Source organism: Bufo gargarizans, chromosome 1 (assembly GCF_014858855.1).
Source record: "Bufo gargarizans isolate SCDJY-AF-19 chromosome 1, ASM1485885v1, whole genome shotgun sequence".
In the NCBI taxonomy this organism is placed as follows: Eukaryota; Metazoa; Chordata; class Amphibia; order Anura; family Bufonidae; genus Bufo; species Bufo gargarizans.
Window position 1 is genome coordinate 542,870,493 of NC_058080.1, and position 22,817 is coordinate 542,893,309.

Sequence of the window (22,817 nt, forward strand, 5' to 3'; positions counted from 1 at the left end):
AGTTTAACGCAAGTGTGAAAGTACCCTTACACCATGTACCATTCTCTGACCTTCATTTTTCATAAATTACTCTTTCACTGTCCTGTGTAGATCCCGAAGTAAACGCAGGTTGGTGACAATACTGACCCAGGTTTCACCCTGTATAAGGGATGCTGCTGTCCTGTCACCACGACCCCTCAGGATTGCAGCACAGGCTCCTGCTGTAATATATCAACTGTATTTGCATCACAAGACACAAATACGGTGGGAAACTGCTCTGCTTTCATAGAGACCGGTGCACGTCGGCCCCATGGTCAAAGCTGCAGAGCAGCTGCTGTCCGGTGTCAGTTCTCCTCCGCGTCAGCAGGGGGCGATGTGCAGCGCGGACATCGTTACCACTGGTGGGAAGTACACTGTGGTGAGGGCAGGGCTGACAGCTGATGGCTGCTTCCAGGATGGCCCACGCTGAAGAGATGGAGCCCGGGCAGTGTGCTCGTTTCTATCAGGAGCAGGGGCTGCATTCCCTGTGTTCAGTGGCGCAGGCGCTCAGCCAGTTCGCAGAGTGAGTGCCCCGTCCAGCTTCCCTCTCATATAGCCTTGCAGTGTGTACTGACGAGCTGTCCGTGCATTACTACACATTGCCTGATAGCAGTGAGCAGGTTATGTGCTTTCTGTGGTGGAAGGCTTATGCCTGCTGCTGCTGCTGTACAAGTTTTCATGTAGATTTCTCAGCGTGTTCGCACCAAAATGTACATGTTATGGTAGATTTCCATCACCATTTCGTTAGCCTTTATTTTTGGCGCGGACAAAAGTCTGCTGCCTTCTCGAAACCGCCCAGCCTGCCGCCTTGAGACTGCCCCCCGGCCTTTCGCAGCGATACCGCCCCCCCGGCCTTTCGCAGCGAAACCGCCCCCCCGGCCTTTCGCAGCGAAACCGCCCCCCGGCCTTTCGCAGCGAAACCGCCCCCCCCGGCCTTTCGCAGCGAAACCGCCCCCCCCGGCCTGCCGCAGCGAAACCGCCCCCCCGGCCTGCCGCAGCGAAACTGCCGCTAGACCACCCCTACCTTCTGCAGTGAAACAGTTTTTGGTGTCTAAGGGTACAGCGAAACCGCCCCCCCCCCCCCCCCCGGCCTTTCGCAGCGAAACCGCCCCCCCGGCCTTTCGCAGCGAAACCGCCCCCCCCCCCCCGGCCTGCCGCAGCGAAACCGCCCCCCGGCCTGCTGCAGCGAAACTGCCGCGAGACCTCCCCAACCTTCTGCAGTGAAACAGTTTTTGGTGTCTAAGGGTACAGCCACACGTTCAGGTTTTTTGATGCAGCTGTTGAAGCCAAAATCGGGAGTAAACGAGAAGTATCAGCCCTTGATATGTTCTCTCCTTTTATGATCCACTTCTGATTTTCACTTCTGAAACTGCATAAACCTGAATGTGTGACCATACACTTACCCTAAGTTCACACCTGAGCGTTTTACAGCGCGTTCAAACGCGCTGTAAAACGCTCAACACGTGAAAACCAATGCTTCCCTATGGCCCTGGTTCACACTTGAGCGTTTTACAGCGCGTTTGAACGCGCTGTAAAACGCCCGACGCATAAACAAGTACTTGAGCTTTTTTTGGGGCGTTTGTCGCGCGTTTGGGCCATAGACTCATTGGACAACACTGCAGTCAATCACACAAACGCGCGTTTACTATTGCAAAAAACGCGCATAAAAACGCGCGACAAATACGCGCGTTTTATGCGCGTCTCAGAAACGCTCAGGTGTGAACCCAGGGTTAGGCCCATCCCAGACAAGTGAGTTGACAGTGGGGAAACACGCTCCGTGTGGGAGCATAGTTTCCTGGCTTGAACTCTGCTCTTGTAATGGGACTTCACTGCATAAGGCCTCATGCACACGACCGTTGTTGTGGTCCGCATCCGAGCCGCAGTATTTGCGGCTTGGATGCGGACCCATAAGCTTCAATTGGGCCGCAAAAAATGCGGACAGCACTCTGTGTGCTTTCTGCATCCGTTGCTCCGTAAAAAAAATGTAACCTGTCCTATTATTAATGGCTGTCCGTGCCGTTCCTCAAATTGTGGAATGCACACGGATGCCATCTGTGTTTTGCGTAACCGCAATTTGTGGACCGCAAAACACACAACGGTCGTGTGCATGAGGCCTTTTAATGATTTTTAATGCTGTGTGTCCCTGCCCGTCATCAGCTGTAATGATTTGAACTGATGGCATTATGTGAGTACAGTTCATTACAGCCGCTGTCGGGCTGGGATACGCAGCATTATGGATCATTATAATGCTCAAAGGTCCCATCACAGGGGCAGTGTTCAGGATGGGAAATGACTACCAGACAGAGACTATGGACACTTGGGAATCATCTTTTTGGGGCTAAAAAAGCAAAAGGTTTCTTACCTTGGTTTCCTGAATAGCAATCCGACTAATTATCCTACAGTATCCTGCAGTATATCCGTGTGTACCTAGGCAGAACTGGTAATGTGCCATGAGGGAAAGCTGGGTAACATCCTGTGTATGGCTGTGATGTCCTGCTGCTCTGATACTGTATCACAGACACACACAATGTATTGGGGCTCTGTAGTCTGTGCTGTGCAGGGTGACAAGTCAGTCTGGCCATATGGGAGGAATTATCACTACATAACAGTGTGGGAGAGCTGGGTAAAAACCTCTACAGGGTCATCATAATGGTGACCACACTTGGTACATACATATGGCATCAGGACAACAGTGAGTATGCTATATGTCTACATTGGTCTCCAGTATACCTCATTAACTTCCCGAATGGCAAACCTGCCTGATTATGCAGCAATATGGGAAAAGGGAATTATAATGGCAGAATTATCTTTCAGGATCTTTGGAGAGCTGGGTGGCTTCCCGAGGACTGTAATGGAGGCCCCTAGACTGTGTTGATGCTAAATGTATGTATACAGAGGCAGCATATTTAATATCAGATAGCTGGGTTTCTGACAGCTGGGACCCCCGCCGATCAGCTGTTTGAAGAGAAGACGCGCGCCGTGCCACCGCTGCCTCCTTTTTATTGTTTACCTGCTCGCTGTCGCATCTGCAGCGGTGAGCAGGTGTAATTACACCCAAGCCTTCCCACACATTTCAATGGGACGGATCGCTCCTATGGAAGTGTATAAGAACGAGCCGTCCCATTGAAATGAATGGGACGGCTTGGGTGTAATTACACCTGCTCACCGCTGCAGATGCGACAGCGAGCAGGTAAACAATGAAAAGAAGGCAGCGCTGGCACAGCGCGCGTCTTCTCTTCAAACAGCTGATCGGCGGGGGTCTCGGCTGTTGGACGCCCGCCGATCTGATATTGATGACCTATCCTGAGGATAGGTCATCAATAAATATAAATTGGACAACCCCTTTAACATTCCGGAGTAGCTCCGGCGCTGGAGCCACCAATCTCTCTCCATTGTGGAGTGGACAGAGCTGGATACTGCAGCGCTGCTCCCAAACAGCTGACTGGTGGCAGCGTGGAATGTAGGACCCACCGATCTGATTGATGGCTTATCCTGAGGATATAAACATCCTGGAAAATCAATTTAAAGATTTCTGCATTTGTATATAGTATTGGGACAATGATACAGTTCTGATCAAAAGTTTAAGACCACTTAAAAAATTGCAAAAAATCATATTTAGCATGGCTGGATCTTAACAAGGTTCCAAGTAGAGCTTCAACATGCAACAAGAAGAAATGGGAGTGAAACAAAACAATTTTTTAGCATTCAATTTAATGAAAACAACGAATAAACTGAAACAGGCTGTTTTTCAGCTGATCAAAAGTTTAGGACCACACCTCCCAAAAAAAACTAAACCCCCCAAAACAGAAATCCAACTTCCAAACATGAACTCAGTAATGAGTAGCTCCGCCGTTATTGTTTATCACTTCAAAAATTTGTTTCGGCATGCTTGATGCAAGCGTTTCCATGAGGTGAGTGGGAACATTTCTCCAAGTGGTGAAGACGGCCGCACGAAGGCCATCAACTCTCTGGAACTGTTGTCCATTTTTGTAAACTTCCCTTGCCATCCATCCCCAAAGGTTCTCAATTGGATTTAGATCAGGGGAACACGCAGGATGGGCCAAAAGAGTGATGTTATTCTCCTGGAAGAAGTCCCTTGTCCTGCGGGCATTGTGTACTGTAGCGTTGTCCTGTTGAAAACCCAGTCGTTAGCATACAGACGAGGGCCCTCAGTCATGAGGAATGCTCTCTGCAACATCTGGACATAGCCTGCGGTCGTTTGACGCCCCTGCACTTCCTGAAGCTCCATTGTTCCACTGAAGGAAAAAGCACCCCAGACCATTATGGCGCCCCCTCCACTGTGGCGCGTAGAAAACATCTCGGGTGGGATCTGCTTGTCATGCCAGTAACGTTGGAAACCATCAGGACCATCAGAGAATAAAACTTTCTTCCACCATGAATGTCCCATGTTTGGTGCTCTCTTGCAAAGTCCAAACGAGCAGTTCTGTGGCGTTCAAGGAGACGAGGTCTTTGAAGACGTTTTTTGTTTTTGAAGCCCTTCAGTCTCAGATACCGTCTGATGGTTATGGGGCTGCAGTCAGCACCAGTAAGGGCCTTAATTTAGGTCGAGGATCGTCCAGTGTCTTGACGGACAGCCAATTGGATCCTCCGGCTCAGTGCTAATGAAATTTTTTTGGGGACTTCCACTTGACTTTTTTGTTCCATAACCCTCAGGATCATTTAAGAAATTCCAAATGACTGTCTTACTGCGTCCCACCTCAGCAGCGATGGCACAAGTGAGAGACCCTGCTTATGCAGTTCACCAACCCGACCACGTTCAAAAAGGGAGAGTTTTTTTGCCTTTGCCATCACAACATGTGACTTCCTGACAGAAAATGACAATGAATCCACATCTTTGCACAGATTTGGCCTTTTAAAGGCATGCGGTCCTAAACTTTTGATCAGCTGAAAAACAGCCTGTTTCAGTTTATTCGTTGTTTTCATTAAATTGAATGCTCAAAAAATGTTTTGTCTCACTCTCATTTCTTCTTGTCGCATGTTGAAGCTCTACTTGGAACCTTGTTAAGATCCAGCCATACTAAATATGATTTTTTGCCATTTTTCAAGTGGTCTTAAACTTTTGATCAGGACTTGCATATATGTGATCTGTGGCATTGCTTCTGCCACAGAAACACCTTCTGCTGCGTCCAAAAATGCACTGCACTTTAGCCGGCAAGTTCACTATGTGTGATGTGTGTTGTACTGATCCTGGAATTGTTACTACCATTGGTAGCTATGAAATTCCTAGCAACGTAAAAACCGGCATTTTCACTGTGTAGACAAAAATGATACAGTCTGAACCCAGCCTCTTCCAGGCTCACTTGTAGTAGCATTAGAGGGGATGATGGTAAAAGTCCATGCAGATGTTGGTCACGTTGGATCCCCGAACCCCGGGATTTCAGCAGTGCTAAGGCTACTTTCACACTAGCGTTCGATCGGATCCGTTCTGAACTGATCCGATCATAATAATGCAGACGGAGGCTCCGTTCAGAACGGATCCGTCTGCATTATATTGGCATATAAAAGCTAAGTGTGAAAATAGCCTCGGACGGATCCGTCCAGACTTTCAATGTAAAGTCAATGGGGGACGGATCCGCTTGAAGATTGAGCCATATTGTGGCATCTTCAAACGGATCCGTCCCCATTGACTTACATTGTAAGTCTGGACGGATCCGCACGCCTCCGCACGGCCAGGCGGACACCCGAACGCTGCAAGCAGCGTTCAGCTGTCCGCCTGTCCGTGCGGAGGCGAGCGGAGCGGAGGCTGAACGCCGCCAGACTGATGCAGTCTGAGCGGATCTGCATCCATTCAGACTGCATCAGGGCTGGACGGAAGCGTTCGGGTCCGCTCGTGAGCCCCTTCAAACGGAGCTCACGAGCGGACAGCCGAACGCTAGTGTGAAAGTAGCCTAACTATGTACTGAGCCACCGTGCTGCCCACTCCCACATCTTCTGCTTTTGGCTATCCTTTTGTCATGGTATTGTCTATTTCTCCACAGATCATCAGTGAAGCGCTGTAAAGACAAGCATCTAGATGAGGCTGTCCAGGCGTTAGAAGCAGCACGTGTACTGAAAACCCTTTCTGGTGATGAGCTGCTTCCATTACTCCATTATATCTTCACCACGCAGATGGCTTGTAGCAGCTCTTCCAGTTTTTTCCTGAAGCTAGAAAAGGTAAATGAAAGGGGGTCTGACAGCAGGTAGGTAGTTGCATGACAGACCTATATTGCGGCATTCATTACAGGCAGGACTGAGGAAGTGAAGTTTTCTTCTGTCGGGATCCACTTACAGATGCCTAAAATAATCTATATTTACAGTGCCTGTAGAATTCAATAGGCTTGTATTATCCCTCTGTGTGTCTTCTATTCTATATAGAGACTCATACAGGTTTTCCCCTATATATTCTGTCCTTTGATGCATGCTGTATTATTCCCTTGCATTACTTCTAGGAGAGAATGCTTCTATCGGAGACACAGGATCCATAGTGTAGTCTTTTTGCCTCTGTGTCAACTCCATTCACAGAATGAAGCCTTTCCAGGACCAAAAAAGAATAGGTCATCAGTATGAGATCAGTCAGGGTGTCACCCCACCGATCAGCTCGACAGGAACACAGCTCTGTACACTGTGTATTGGCTGTTTTGGGGTATTGCAGCTCAACTCCTTTTCAAGTACATTGGAGCTAAGGATAGGTTCTCATCTCTGTTAGGTAAATCCGGTACTCTGTCTACCAGAGCTACCGAATCGGGCATAGCCAAGCACCGCCAGATCCCCATTCACTATAATGAGATCCGAATGCCGGCGTTCTCCAGAGAAATACTGCTGCGTGCAGCAGTGGTTTTCTGGCAGACATCTGGTATTTATGCTGTAGACCAGCCTGATGTCTGTGGAATCCCTTTATAGTGAATAGGGATCTGGCAGTGCCCCTCTGCCAGGACAGAATACTGTATTTACCTAATGGACATGTGAATGAACCCTTAGATGATATACTTGAGAATTGCCATTACACAGTGCACAAAGCGGTTGTCTATACGCTGTTTACTTCTGGAACCACTACTGCTGCCAACAGCTGATTGGCGGGGGTGCCGGGTGTAACCCTCGCTGACCTGATGACCTGTCCTGTGGATAAGTCATCGATATGTTGGTAATGTAAAACCCCAGAAATCCTTGATTAGTAATCCTGGATACTAATGTTTCTTTACGTGTATTTAATCTATATGTTTATATTAATGAATAGACTGACTGGAAACACATGACATCTACAGTTATACAATTCTGTTACTTTACAAACGTATATGAGGTGCTCTTATAGTGTTTTGTGCAAAGGAAATGATTCCTTATTGATTGGTTTAATAAAATGACGTTCTGAGTGAACATATGCACCTCTGTTGTTTTCCTCAGGTTCTAGAAAGGATTTCCCAGGACAGACCAAACCTTGTGGCACAGCACAGAGAACCATTTTTGACTCGCCTCTTACAGAGTAAAGAGGTGAGCTTAAAGGGGTTGTCCCTCTTCATTAAATATGTTTTATCTAATTTATTTACCCCCACAGAACATATCTTCCTATCTATGTCATTATCAAAAAGCTACCTTTCAATAAATCCAGATATGCGATCCCTTTGTTTATTTCAGTATCCCATGGATACGGCCTCTTCTGGCCGGCCGCATCGCTGTGCCGCGCCTGCGCACAACTGCTGAACACAGTCATCGGGCCGCCTCTCTATTCGTACGAGTACGCGCACGTCCGCGCATGCGCAAATACAGGAGGCGGGTGCCGGAATCAAATAGCCGGCACCCGACCTCTATGACAGGGAGCGGCACCTTAGGGGTTAACTGCCGCTGATCGCAGCCCCCTATCATAGAGGTCGGGTGCCGGCTATTTCACTCCGGCACCCACCTCCTGCATTTGTATTGACATTGGTGGCGCAGTGCGCCCCCCGAACACCCCAGTATAATAAACATTGAGTGCGGCCCCCCCCCCCCCCAGTATAATAAACATTGAGTGAGGCCCCCCCCCCAGTATAATAAACATTGAGTGCGGCCCCCCCCCCCCAGTATAATACATTTAGTGCGGCCCCCCCCACCCAGTATAATAAACATTGGTGGCGCAGTGGGAAGTGCCAATGAGGGTTAAAAAATAAATAAAAAATTAACTCCCCTCCACCAATTGATAGCGCAGCTGCCGGTCTCCTGTTCTTGCTTCAGGACCTGTGGTGACAGTCACTGAGCTAATCACATGGTCCATTACCATGGTGATGGATCATATGATGTACCATGTGATGACCACAGTGATGTCACCACAGGTCCTTTGACAGGTCCTAAAGAAAGAACAGGAGACCGGCAGCTGCGTGATCAATTGGTGGAGGTGAGTTAATTTTTTATTTATTTTTTTAACCCTCATTGGCACTTCCCACTGCGCCACCAATGTTTATTATACTGGGGGGGGGGGGCCGCACTCAATGTTTATTATACTGGCGGCGGGGGCCGCACTCAATGTTTATTATACTGGGGGGGGGGGGGGCCGCACTCAATGTTTATTATACTGGGGGGGTGGGGCCGCACTCAATGTATATTATACTGGGGGGGGCGCACTCAATGTATATTATACTGGGGGGGTGCACTCAATGTATATTATACTGGGGGGGGGGCCGCACTCAATGTTTATTATACTGGGGTGGGGGGCGGCACACAAGTTTATTATACTGGGGGGGGGGCCTCACTCACTTATTATACTGAGGGGGGGGGGGGGGCCTCACATACATTGTCGGCTCCAGAAGGATGACTCATCCACATGAACGAGCACGCAAGGACTGAGCTCTCAGGGTGAGTCATGAGGAGGCGTGGCCGGCCTTCACTCAACTACAGGAGCCAAACCAGGAAGTTATCAGGACATTTACTGCTGGTAAGATTGAAAAAGCAAAGTGGGACAACCCCTTTAAGTTGACATAAAACACTTCTACTAGAGTTTTCTTACATTTTAGTTCATATTTATTAAGGTAAATGTACGCAAGAAAACATCTTCCCTCCACAGGTTAGTACCATGTGCTAATTAGACAAAATGTCATGAGAACCCCTGTAGGGCTCATGCACATGGCGGTTGCCGCTTTTGCGGTCTGCAAATTGCGAATACGCAAAACACAGATACCAGCTATGTGCATTACACATTTTGCATAACAGAAGGACCAGCTTCCTATAGAACTGTCCAATTTTTGTCCGTAATACATTTTTTGGCGGGTGATGCGACATGGATGTGGTCAGCACACCAGGTTAACCTGTTAAGAGATGGGCAGGAATATATATATATATATAGTACAGACCAAAAGTTTGGACATACATTCTCATTTAAAGGGAGTCTTTCACCTAAAATGACAATTATACACCACAAACATCATGATAACCATTACATTCCCCATATTATAATCTTACCTTTCATATTGCTGTCCGTCGCCTATTCTCTCTTAAAAACGCTTTTAATCCATATGCTAATTAGGTTCTGAAGGTGCCCAGGGGCGGCGTTTATGCGGCCGGTGCCCAGGCTCCACGGCGCTGTTCAAATCAAACCCCTCCCCTTTCACCCCTCTGGCCCGCCCTCGGTTCGTCAGATACCATCCTCCAGTTAATGACAAATCCGGCGCCTGCGCACTCCATTACCCACTAGGGCAGAGGCAGCAGAGCGTTTAATGCGCATGCGCCGGCCCGTACATCCCGATATTTTGGTAGTTTACTTCCGCCGGCTAGATCGGGCCGGCGCATGCGCATTAAACGCTCTGCTGCCTCTGCCCTAGTGGGTAATGGAGTGCGCAGGCGCAGGCGCCGGATTTGTCATTAACTGGATGATGGTATCTGACGAACCGAGGGCGGGCCAGAGGGGTGAAAGGGGAGGGGTTTGATTTGAACAGCGCCGTGGAGCCTGGGCACCGGCCGCATAAACGCCGCCCCTGGGCACCTTCAGAACCTAATTAGCATATGGATTAAAAGCGTTTTTAAGAGAGAATAGGCGACGGACAGCAATATGAAAGGTAAGATTATAATATGGGGAATGTAATGGTTATCATGATGTTTGTGTTGTGTAATGGTCATTTTAGGTGAAAGACTCCCTTTAAAGAGTTTTCTTTATTTTCATGACTATGAAAATTGTAGATTCACACTAAAGGCATCAAAACTATGAATTAACACGTGGAATTATATACATAACAAAAAAGTGTGAATCAACTGAAAATATGTCATATTCTAGGTTCTTCAAAGTAGCCACCTTTTGCTTTGATTACTGCTTTGCACACTCTTGGCATTCTCTTGATGAGCTTCAAGAGGTAGTCACCTGAAATGGTCTTCCAACAGTCTTGAAGGAGTTCCCAGAGATGCTTAGCACTTGTTGGCCCTTTTGCCTTCACTCTGCGGTCCAGCTCACACCAAACCATCTCGATTGGGTTCAGGTCCGGTGACTGTGGAGGCCAGGTCATCTGGCGCAGCACCCCATCACTCTCCTTCATGGTCAAATAGCCCTTACACAGCCTGGAGGTGTGTTTGGGGTCATTGTCCTGTTGAAAAATAAATGATGGTCCAACTAAACACAAAATGTATGGAATAGCATGCCGCTGCAAGATGCTGTGGTAGCCATGCTGGTTCAGTATGCCTTCAATTTTGAATAAATTCCCAACAGTGTCAGCAGCAAAGCACCCCCACACCATCACACCTCCTCCTCCATGCTTCACGGTGGGAACCAGGCATGTAGAGTCCATCCGTTCACCTTTTCTGCGTCGCACAAAGACACGGTGGTTGGAACCAAAGATCTCAAATTTGGACTCATCAGACCAAAGCACAGATTTCCACTGGTCTAATGTCCATTCCTTGTGTTCTTTAGCCCAAACAAGTCTCTTCTGCTTGTTGCCTGTCCTTAGCAGTGGTTTCTTTGCAGATATTCTACCATGAAGGCCTGATTCACACAGTCTCCTCTTAACAGTTGTTCTAAAGATGTGTCTGCTGCTAGAACTCTGTGTGGCATTGACCTGGTCTAATCTGAGCTGCTGTTAACCTGATTTTTGAGGCTGGTGACTCAGGATGAACATATCCTCCGCAGCAGAGGTGACTCTTGGTCTTCCTTTCCTGGGGCGGTCGGCATGTGAGCCAGTTTCTTTGTAGCTCTTGATGGTTTTTGTGACTGCACTTGGGGACACTTTCAAAGTTTTCCCAATTTTTCGGATTGACTGACCTTCATTTCTTAAAGTAATGATGGGCACTTGTTTTTCTTTTCTTAGCTGCTTTTTTCTTGCCATAATAGAAATTCTAACAGTCTATTCAGTAGGACTATCAGCTGTGTATCCACCTGACTTCTCCACAACGCAACTGATGGTCCCAACCCCATTTATAAGGCAATAAATCCCACTTATTAAACCTGACAGGGCACACCTGTGAAGTGAAAACCATTTCAGGTGACTACCTCTTGAAGTTCATCAAGAGAATGCCAAGAGTGTGCAAAGCAGTAATCAAAGCAAAAGGTGGCTACTTTGAAGAACCTAGAAAATGACACATTTTCAGTTGTTTCACACTATTTTGTTATGTATATAATTCCACATGTGTTAATTCATAGTTGTGATGCCTTCAGTGTGAATCTACAATTTTCATAGTCATGGAAATAAAGAAAACTCTTTGAATGAGAAGGTGTGTCCAAACTTTTGGTCTGTACTGTATATATACACATATATACAGTACAGACCAAAAGTTTGGACACACCTTCTCATTCAAAGAGTTTTCTTTATTTTCATGACTATGAAAATTGTAGATTTACACTGAAGGCATCAAAACTATGAATTAACACATGTGGAATTATATACAGGTCCTTCTAAAAAAATTAGCATATTGTGATAAAGTTCATTATTTTCTGTAATGTACTGATAAACATTAGACTTTTATATATTTTAGATTCATTACACACCAACTGAAGTAGTTCAAGCCTTTTATTGTTTTAATATTGATGATTTTGGCATACAGCTCATGAAAAAAATTAGCATATTTCATCCGACCAATAAAAGAAAAGTGTTTTTAATACAAAAAAAGTCAACCTTTAAATAATTATGTTCAGTTATGCACTCAATACTTGGTCGGGAATCCTTTTGCAGAAATGACTGCTTCAATGCGGCGTGGCATGGAGGCAATCAGCCTGTGGCACTGCTGAGGTGTTATGGAGGCCCAGGATGCTTCGATAGCGGCCTTAAGCTCATCCAGAGTGTTGGGTCTTGCGTCTCTCAACTTTCTCTTCCCAATATCCCACAGATTCTCTATGGGGTTCAGGTCAGAAGAGTTGGCAGGCCAATTGAGCCCAGTAATGCCATGGTCAGTAAACCATTTACCAGTGGTTTTGGCACTGTGAGCAGGTGCCAGGTCGTGCTGAAAAATGAAATCTTCATCTCCATAAAGCTTTTCAGCAGATGGAAGCATGAAGTGCTCCAAAATCTCCTGATAGCTAGCTGCATTGACCCTGCCCTTGATAAAACACAGTGGACCAACACCAGCAGCTGACATGGCACCCCAGACCATCACTGACTGTGGGTACTTGACACTGGACTTCAGGCATTTTGGCATTTCCCTCTCCCCAGTCTTCCTCCAGACTCTGGCACCTTGATTTCCGAATGACATGCAAAATTTGCTTTCATCCGAAAAAAGTACTTTGGACCACTGAGCAAAAGTCCAGTGCTGCTTCTCTGTAGCCCAGGTCAGGCGCTTCTGCCGCTGTTTCTGGTTCAAAAGTGGCTTGACCTGGGGAATGCGGCACCTGTAGCCCATTTTCTGCACACGCCTGTACACGGTGGCTCTGGATGTTTCTACTCCAGACTCAGTCCACTGCTTCCACAGGTCCCCCAAGGTCTGGAATCGGTCCTTCTCCACAATCTTCCTCAGGGTCCGGTCACCTCTTCTCGTTGTGCAGCGTTTTCTGACACACTTTTTCCTTCCCACAGACTTCCCACTGAGGTGCCTTGATGCAGCACTCTGGGAACAGTCTATTCCTTCAGAAATTTCTTTCTGTGTCTTACCCTCTTGCTTGAGGGTGTCAATGATGGCCTTCTGGACAGCAGTCAGGTCGGCAGTCTTACCCATGATTGCGGTTTTGAGTAATGAACCAGGCTGGGAGTTTTTAAAAGCCTCAGGAATCTTTTGCAGGTGTTTAGAGTTAATTAGTTGATTCAAATGATTAGGTTAATAGCTCGTTTAGAGAACCTTTTCATGATATGCTAATTTTTTTAGATAGGAGTTTTGGGTTTTCATGAGCTGTATGCCAAAATCATCAATATTAAAACAATAAAAGGCTTGAACTACTTCAGTTGGTGTGTAATGAATCTAAAATATATGAAAGTCTAATGTTTATCAGTACATTACAGAAAATAATGAACTTTATCACAATATGCTAATTTTTTTAGAAGGACCTGTACATAACAAAAAAGTGTGAAGCAACTGAAAATATGTCATATTCTAGGTTCTTCAAAGTAGCCACCTTTTGTTTTGATTACTGCTTTGCACACTCTTGTGTAGTCACCTGAAATGGTTTTCACTTCACAGGTGTGCCCTGTCAGGTTTAATAAGTGGAATTTCTTGCCTTATAAATGGGGTTGGGACCGTCAGTTGCGTTGTGGAGAAGTCAGGTGGATACACAGCTGATAGTCCATCACTGTCGATTGGAACGCTATATTTCTGTTAAAACTGTTACTTTATTCAGAAAACAAAAAGGGGAAGGGAGACTAACCTATATAAAAATTCTAGGACGCCATCCATTCAGTATAGGGTCGATGAATAGGACCTATAAACCGCACTGCGGTGGATACAGCTATGGATGGGGTCACTAGAAATACCGCAGGCTAGTGCTGTACTGCTGGTTGAAGCATAGGGCCATGGGGCCGTGCTTAATCAATACCACAGAAGTTGGGCACTATGGCGCGGTCGAGGTGCTCTGAACCACTACCAGCTGTTGGATCCCTGGACTAAAATTATTCATAGACTAATCCAGTGATAGACATCTGCCTGCAGAAGCCGATCTCAATTGAAACCATCCGTTCATATAAAACGGGTGTCTGAGAATCGGCCCTGCAAACACGAATCAATGGATCTAAGCTACAGCTGGGTGGAACAGGAAAAAACTGAATTGCCGTTGCTCATCTACCTGCAGAGGGCTGAGAACCGCAGACCTCAACTGCAGTGTGAGCGCAATGCAGATACATATGAACACCTCGTACTTACAGCTGCAGTCTCTGTAACGGAGGCTCAGCAGCTTTGAATATTTCTCCTGATAACCACAGATACACACTCCTGACGAGCCTTATGGCGAAACGCGTCGAGTGTGGTGTGGGGATGAAATAATGTTCATATGTATCTGCATTGCGCTCACACTGCAGTTGAGGTCTGCGGTTCTCAGCCCTCTGCAGGTAGATGAGCAACGGCAATTCAGTTTTTTCCTGTTCCACCCAGCTGTAGCTTAGATCCATTGATTCGTGTTTGCAGGGCCGATTCTCAGACACCCGTTTTATATGAACGGATGGTTTCAATTGAGATCGGCTTCTGCAGGCAGATGTCTATCACTGGATTAGTCTATGAATAATTTTAGTCCAGGGATCCAACAGCTGGTAGTGGTTCAGAGCACCTAGACCGCGCCATAGTGCCCAACTTCTGTGGTATTGATTAAGCACGGCCCCATGGCCCTATGCTTCAACCAGCAGTACAGCACTAGCCTGCGGTATTTCTAGTGACCCCATCCATAGCTGTATCCACCGCAGTGCGGTTTATAGGTCCTATTCATCAACCCTATACTGAATTGATGGCGTCCTAGAATTTTTATATAGGTTAGTCTCCCTTCCCCTTTTTGTTTTCTGATTAATAAAGTAACAGTTTTAACAGAAATATAGCGTTCCAATCGACAGTGATTTAATTTTGATAGGTGGAACGTAGGGGTGGGCGATATGGCCTAAAATCTATATTGCGATATAATTTTAAGCATGTGCGATATGCGATATATATTGCGATATATTGTTTTCTATATTGGGGGGGGGGGGGTGTTTAAATTTTATTTATTTTTTACTTTTTATTTATTAACTATTGGCCTCCTTAAGGGCTAGAACCCTTGTCATATTCACCCTAATAGAGCTCTATTAGGGTGAATAGGACTTTACACTCTCCCTGCTGCCCTGTGCATAGTGCACACAACAGCAGGGAGCTGACCATGGCGGTAGCCTCTGATCTGCCCCCCTTCCCCAGCCTCTGATCTGCCCCCCTTCCCCAGCCTCTGATCTGCCCCCCTTCCCCAGCCTCTGATCTGCCCCCCTTCCCCAGCCTCTGATCTGCCCCCCTTCCCCAGCCTCTGATCTTCTCCCCAGCCTCTGATCTTCTCCCCAGCCTCTGATCTGCCCCCCTTCCCCAGCCTCTGATCTTCTCCCCAGCCTCTGATCTTCTCCCCAGCCTCTGATCTTCTCCCCAGCCTCTGATCTGCCCCCCTTCCCCAGCCTCTGATCTTCTCCCCAGCCTCTGATCTGCCTCCCTTCCCCAACCTCTGATCTGCCCCCTCTGGTAACGCAAACCCCCCCTCCCTCCCTCGCCACTATTAATCATTTGTGGCAGTGGCCACAGGGTCCCCCTCCCCCTCCCACCCCCATCATTGGTGGCAGTTTGCAGTTCCGATCGGAGCCCCAGCAGTGTAATGCTGGGGCTCCGATCGGTTACCATGGCAGCCAGGAGTCACGCTGCTGAAGTCCTGGCTGCCATGGTATATTAGTGAGCAGAGAGCAGCGCATTATACTCACGTGCGCTGTGGCCGCCGGTCGCTCCTTCTCATAGGTCTGTGCGGCGGATTGCTAATGCTGTAAGCATTAGCTATCCGCCGCACAGACAGAAGAAGGAGCGACCGCCGGCCACAGCGCACGTGAGTATAATGCGCTGCTCACTAACATACCATGGCAGCCAGGACTTCAGCAGCGTGACTCCTGGCTGCCATGGTAACCGATCGGAGCCCCAGCATTACACTGCTGGGGCTCCGATCGGAACTGCAAACTGCCACCAATGATGGGGGGGAGGAGGGGGACCCTGAGGGATATGGCCGGCACATTCATTGGTAGTGCAGTGGCCACAGTCCCTCCCCTCCTCCTCCTCGGTCCTCATTGGTATTCAGCGGCAGCCGCACACAGTGGGGAGGGAGGGACTCCCTCCTCCTTCCTCCTCCCTCCGCTGTGCCGGCCGGCTCAGAACATGGTGCGCGCGATCATATCGCGGTCCGGCGATATAGGCGATATGGCGAAAATCCATATCGTGGCCCAAATTCATATCGCCTATATCGCCTATATCGCCCACCCCTAGTGGAACGTATACCTTATACCAGTTATACCAGTGAATTTTTTTTTTTTTTTTTACAGCTGATAGTCCTACTGAATAGACTGTTAGAATTTGTATTATGGCAATAAAAAAGCAGCCAAGTAAAGAAAAACGAGTGGCCATGAAGGTCAGTCAGTCCGAAAAATTGGGAAAACTTTGAAAGTGTCCCCAAGTGCAGTCACAAAAACCATCAAGCGCTACAAAGAAACTGGCTCGCATGTGGACAGCCCCAGGAAAGGAAGACCAAGAGTCACCTCTGCTGCGGAGGATAAGTTCATCCGAGTAACCAGCCTCAGAAATCGCAGGTTAACGGCAGCTCAGATTAGAGACCAGGTCAATGCCACACAGAGTTCTAGCAGCAGACACATCTCTAGAACAACTGTTAAGAGGAGACTGTGTGAATCAGGCCTTCATGGTAGAATATCTGCTAGGAAACCACTGCTAAGGACAGGCAACAAGCAGAAGAGACTTGTTTGGGCTAAAGAACACAAGGAATGGACATTAGACCAGTGGAAATCTGTGCTTTGGTCTGATGAGTCCAAATTTGAGATCTTTGGTTCCAACCACCGTGTCTTTGTGCGACGCAGAAAAGGTGAACGTATGGACTCTACATGCCTGGTTCTCACCGTGAAGCATGGAGGAGGAGGTGTGATGGTGTGGGGGTGCTTTGCTGGTGACACTGTTGGGGATTTATTCAAAATTGAAGGCATACTAAACCAGCATGGCTACCACAGCATCTTGCAACGGCATGCTATTCCATCCGGTTTGCTGTGTAAGGGCTATTTGACCATGAAGGAGAGTGATGGGGTGCTGCGCCAGATGACCTGGCCTCCACAGTCACCGAACCTGAACCCAATCGAGATGGTTTGGGGTGAACTGGACCGCAGAGTGAAGGCAAAAGGGCCAACAAGTGCTAAGCATCTCTGGGAACTCCTTCAAGACTGTTAGAAGACCATTTCAGGTGACTACCTCTTGAAGCTCATCAAGAGAATGCCAAGAGTGTGCAAAGCAGTAATCAAAGCAAAAGGTGGCTACTTTTAAGAACCTAGAATATGACATATTTTCAGTTGTTTCACACTTTTTTGTTATGTATATAATTCCACATGTGTTAATTCATAGTTTTGATGCCTTTAGTGTGAATCTACAATTTTCATAGTTATGAAAATAAAGAAAACTCTTTGAATGAGAAGGTATGTCCAAACTTTTGGTCTGTACTGTATATATATATGTAAAATAGCAATGAAAGCGGCACAGCGATCAGAAGAGTTCAAGGGCTGGATTTTATTTGGACTGGGAAGATAGGTTTGGTAGTGGGACTTCCCCAGTCCACCCCCTTTAGGGCATGTTTTCCCTGAGGGATACCCAGGTGTAGTCCAGCTGGGATCGTTAGGGGGAAATAAAGCACATCCCAGGCTGTCAGTCTGGGAGTTATGCCGGGAAAGCAGGCTGACTTGCTGGCTATTGAAGCCTGATTCCCTGTGTGTGATCTGCGCTCAATAGGTGAGCTAGAGACAATTTTGTGTTAGTTAGAGCCCAGAAGGGCAGGAGTTTATTTTGCTGTGTTTGTGCTTTGGGGTGCTGGAACCTCACCTTACCCAGTGCCAATATAACTGGGTGATCATCTGTATTACTGAAGTGCCAAAATAAAGCACAATTTGGACTTTAACCTCGTTGTCTGAGGAGGAATCTGTCATCGCCTCCCTGCTTGAGAGAGCAATCCCTTACTATATATATATATATATATATATATATATATATATAGATATATATAGAGCAAGGGATCACTCATTATATATAATTAAAAAAATTCCACGGCACTCCAACTGATGTGATTCAAAAGTAGTGTTCTTTAATCACCAAAGAGACGTTTCAGTCCTCTTACTGGGACTTTTCTTAAGCAGCTGTATTTTCAGTGCAGAAGCTCCAACAGTCCTCCCAGTCTGCGTATACAAGAGGTCAACTTGAGACTGCTGCAGCTAATCAGTGGCTACAAAAGTCAAGTCTTTTACTTGTAATTGTAATGGAACCATTGCTTAGCATTGTGCTAATTGTAGGGCAAAAAAAGGATAGGATCACACATCCACATGCCATGCACAGATGCATTGCTTCTCAGCGCAGTCTATAAACATATATATTGAGGCACCTAGTATAGGTTTTGATCAAAATGCAGAGGCCCACTCACCACATCAAGACAGCCTCTTGTGAGTGGCTCCCTACTCTATACAGCGCCACATGGTGACCGCCACAACACAGCAGGTGGCAAGGACCAGCAGCCCAAAAACACCCTGCACGGTGCCAAAATGCCGGCAGCATGCATGTAACTGCTGCAGCCAATAGTTGATCACTAGAGGAAGGAAGAAGAGAGTAGTGTATCTCTTTTTTTTTTGTTTCTAACGTTTACATTAGTTTGTATTTTTTGCTTTTCTTGAAGTTTGATAACCCTTTTAATCCCCCAGATCTGTAATGAGATGACTATGTCAGCCTATTGTTCTCTAATGGCACATACGTTTATTCAAAGATTTAAATAATGGCATTTTCCTTAAAATGTTTTATGATGTGCAGCTATTCTTATAAATAATTTGTCATTGTGGTTTTTATCATAGGTGTTCCAGCTTGTGGAACTGCATACAGGTAGGACTCCCTAATATATTATTCTTGGGCTACTTTCACACTTGCGGTGGAGCGATCTGGCAAGCAGTTCCATCTGCATGCAAACGGACAGCATTTGTAGATGGATCAGGATGCAGATCCATCTTACAAATGCATTGCAAGAATGGATCCGTCTCTCCGTATGTCATCCGGAGAAATTGATCCGTTATATATTTGTTTCACATATTTACCGGTCTGCGCATGCGTAAGGACGGATCCGGCATTGCGGTATTTTTAATCCGGCACTAATTCATTTAAATGTAAATTTAATGCCGGTTCTGGCATTCCGGCAACTGATCCGGACTTTTGGACGAAGATAATACCGCAGCATGCCAAAACGCTGTTCAGTGGCTGAACTGAAGACATCCTGATGCATCCTAAATGGATTTCTCTCCATTCAGAATGCATGGGGATATGCCTGATCAGTTCTTTTCCGGTAGTAAGCCCCTTTGACGGAACTCAGTGCTGGAAAAGAAAAATACTAGTGTGAAAGTACCCTTATAACGTGTCCTATTGACTAGAATTGTACAGTATGTATGTATCTGCCTATATCTGTGCTTTGTGCTTATATTTATTTGGATTTTGTTGTTACATATGTAGTCATTGCAGTCTGCATGTGTTTTTCTTTTTCAGTATGTATGTGTTTGGAAGGAAGCCCCTCTGGACGGACATATTTTGCAAAAAATCTACAAGCTTTACTTTCAAAAATGTCTTTAACTTTATCTTCAGTGTTACATGGAGAATTTGCTCAAAGTGCTGATTACTGTCATCTCAGTGTTAAAGTAAGTTTAAAATCTTGCTGTTCTATACTGTTTGCGTAGTTCCCATTCACTGCTATGAGAGTCATGGAAACAGCATATACAGCTACTCGGCCATGTATATAACTCAGCCTCCACTGGCCAACGCTTATGGTGGTTATTACCATTTTTTTTCTCAGAGAAAAGGTGGTGGAACTCACCCCCCCCCCCCCCGCCTCCCATGGCCACGCCCCTACCCACCCCTAGGACCGCCCCCTAAAACCGCCCCTTTAGAGAACAGGGATGCAAGTAAAATTTGGGGGGCTATAAAAGTCCAGCCCAGCTAAGAAACCTCCCAGATGGGGATGGCACTGTTAATGGGGGATCTGGGGATGGCATCCACAGATCCCCCATCCTATAACAGTGCCATCCACAGACCCCCCCCCCACCCCATAACAGTGCCATCCACAGACCCCCCACCCCATAACAGTGCCATCCACAGACCCCCCACCCCATAACAGTGCCATCCACAGACCCCCCACCCCATAACAGTGCCATCCACAGACCCCCCACCCCATAACAGTGCCATCCACAGACCCCCCCCTTAACAGTGCTATCCACAGACCCCCCCCTTAACAGTGCCATCCACAGACCCCCCCACCCCATAACAGTGCCATCCACAGACCCCCCCCATTGCCGCTCCAGTACAGACTAGTTATAAAATGTGTACAATTAATAAGAATTCTATTCATGAGGCCCCCTCTGTAGTAGAACATTCAATATAGCCACCCATCCTACTCACAGGGTTGTTATTATCTTAATGCAGGGCGGCCGGGCAGACGAGCGGCAGCGTCACTGACTGACGTCACGTGGCTGTGCCGCCTACTTCATTCATAAAGTAGGCGGCGCAGGCACGTGACGTCAGTCAGTGACGCTGCCGCTCGTCTGCCCGGCCGCCCTGCATTAAGATAACAGCCCTGTGAGTAGGATGTGGCTATATTGAATGTTCTACTACAGAGGGGGCCTCGTGAATAGAATTCTTATTAATTGTACACATTTTATAACTACTGGAGCTGGGGGCCGGAGCACAGTGAACGCACCGGCCCCCAGCTCCTCCTCCCAGTCCCTCCCCGCTGATACATCGCAGCCTGCGATGCTGGAGCATAGCAGGCTGCGATGTCAAAAGGTGGCGGAACGCCGTTCCGGTGCGTTCCGTCAGAAAAAAAGCCCTGGTTATTACCATCGCGGCCATACTAGGCTGAGAGAGGAGAACCCCTTTAAAAGGCCAAAATAGGCTGCATCCGTAAAGGGTAAATTGTTGAGTAATTGAAATGCAAAATATACTAAAAAGTTGCATCTTTTTAAATTTTTTCACATATGGCTGGACAGCACCTTTTTTCAAATTGTACTTTATCCTCAACTCCTGATTAAATAAAAACAACAGTAAAATTAATTTAAAGTTTCTTTTTTTAACATTGGTTTCTCAGATTAGTTTTTAATTAAGAAGGCTGGGTCTGTTTTTAGGATATTCCTTCTGTCATTGTGTTCCCTCTAGTTGTGCCTTCAGCTGTTTCGAGAGCTTGCAGACAGTATTGGCCCACTGGTATGGGATTCTTCCTGTACACCAAACCTTGTGGAAAGCATACTGGAATCACTCCTGCAAATAATTACAGACCAGGTATAACTATTTTAGTACTTCATGGCAATTCTATACATCTGATCCATTGATTATATCAAGACGTAACTAAAAAGTCTATCTTTTCTTCATTTTGCTCTGCTGTATGCATGTTTGAAAGGGTTTTCAGGACCCCCGCTGATCAGCTGTTTGAGAAGGCACCAGAGCTCTGTTAAGTACTGCAGCCTTCACTATACTCGCCAAGCACAGCACAATACATTCTATAGAAGCTGTGCTTGGTATTGCAGCTCAGCCCCATTCAATTCAATGGGGCTGAACTGCATATCTAGGCCACACGACAGATGAATGTGTCATTACTGGCCTAGGAAAAGCTAAAAAAAAAGCCATAGCGCTCACAGGATCACCCGTGCCAGAGGATAGGTCATCAGTATTAAAATCTCACAAAACCCCTTTAACCCTTATGGACTTTAAATATGGCACCCGCTCATAGGCGCCTTAGCCAGCAGGTCTCTTTTATTTCAAACAGCAGAGGCCCAGGGCTAATATCTACGACCGGCAATAATGCTGACCACAGCATTTACCCCTTTAGATGCCAATGATCAAGCGTGACCACAGCATCTAAATCTCAAAAAATTCTAAGCACACGCTTACAGGTTAGGACCTACTCCCCTGTGTGGCGATTGTTGGAGGCATTCCTTCTTTCTGATGCACTGAGTCTCTCTGACTGAGCGTATCAGAGCTGCAGTTCCTATGCGGCAGGATGCAGGCCTCCATAGGATAACCGCAAATAGAACTTATACTGTAGTTCTATGGCAGTATTACATCCAACTTAAACAAAAACAGGGTGCACGCCCGAAGGGACTAGACTATTGCCCAATAAACAAACCTGTAAAACTGTGGCAGAATTGTGCTTTTTTCCTGATTCCAACCAATTTTGTTTCCTGCTTCCCAGTACATTGTATGCCATGTCAAATGGCAGCATTAGAAAGTACAACTTGTCCTGCAATAAAAGAAGCCCTCATGTGGCTGTGTGAACGAAAAATAAGGTGAAGACAGGGAAGAAAAATGAAAACGAAAAAAACTCTGGTATTCAAGGGGTTGTCTCACTTCAGCAAATGGCATTTATGATGTAGACCAAGTTATTACAAGACACTAATGTACTGTGATTGTCCATAATGCCTCCTTTGCTGGCTAAATGTATTTTCTCGCCCATTTTCCTTGGGGGACACAGACCTTGGGTATAGCTCAGCTCCCTAGGAGGCGTGACACTAAGTAAAACTGTTAAGCCCCTCCTCCATCAGCTATACCCTCAGCCTGGAGATAGAGGCTACCAGTTTTAGCTTAGTGTCCAAGGAGGCAAGACACTCCCTGCTACTGCAGGGCTGTTTTCTCCTTGTTATTTTTACTTTTCCTTCTAATTTTGTTATTTTATTTTT

The 22,817-nt window shown here is 46.6% G+C and overlaps 1 protein-coding gene across 1 annotated transcript in view; it reads left to right on the forward strand.

Moving 5' to 3' along the window:
- Positions 1 to 406: 406 nt before the first annotated feature.
- The window catches only part of LOC122928680 (thyroid adenoma-associated protein homolog), a 99,353-nt gene continuing 76,942 nt past the window's right edge, over positions 407 to 22,817 (forward strand). Inside the window, exons 1-6 of the mRNA XM_044281774.1 lie at positions 407 to 541; positions 6,018 to 6,192; positions 7,417 to 7,503; positions 18,963 to 18,990; positions 19,642 to 19,790; positions 21,301 to 21,423. Of these exons, the coding sequence (XP_044137709.1) occupies positions 420 to 541; positions 6,018 to 6,192; positions 7,417 to 7,503; positions 18,963 to 18,990; positions 19,642 to 19,790; positions 21,301 to 21,423 (684 nt within the window). The 5' untranslated portion in view covers positions 407 to 419. The remainder of the gene's footprint in view (positions 542 to 6,017; positions 6,193 to 7,416; positions 7,504 to 18,962; positions 18,991 to 19,641; positions 19,791 to 21,300; positions 21,424 to 22,817) is intronic.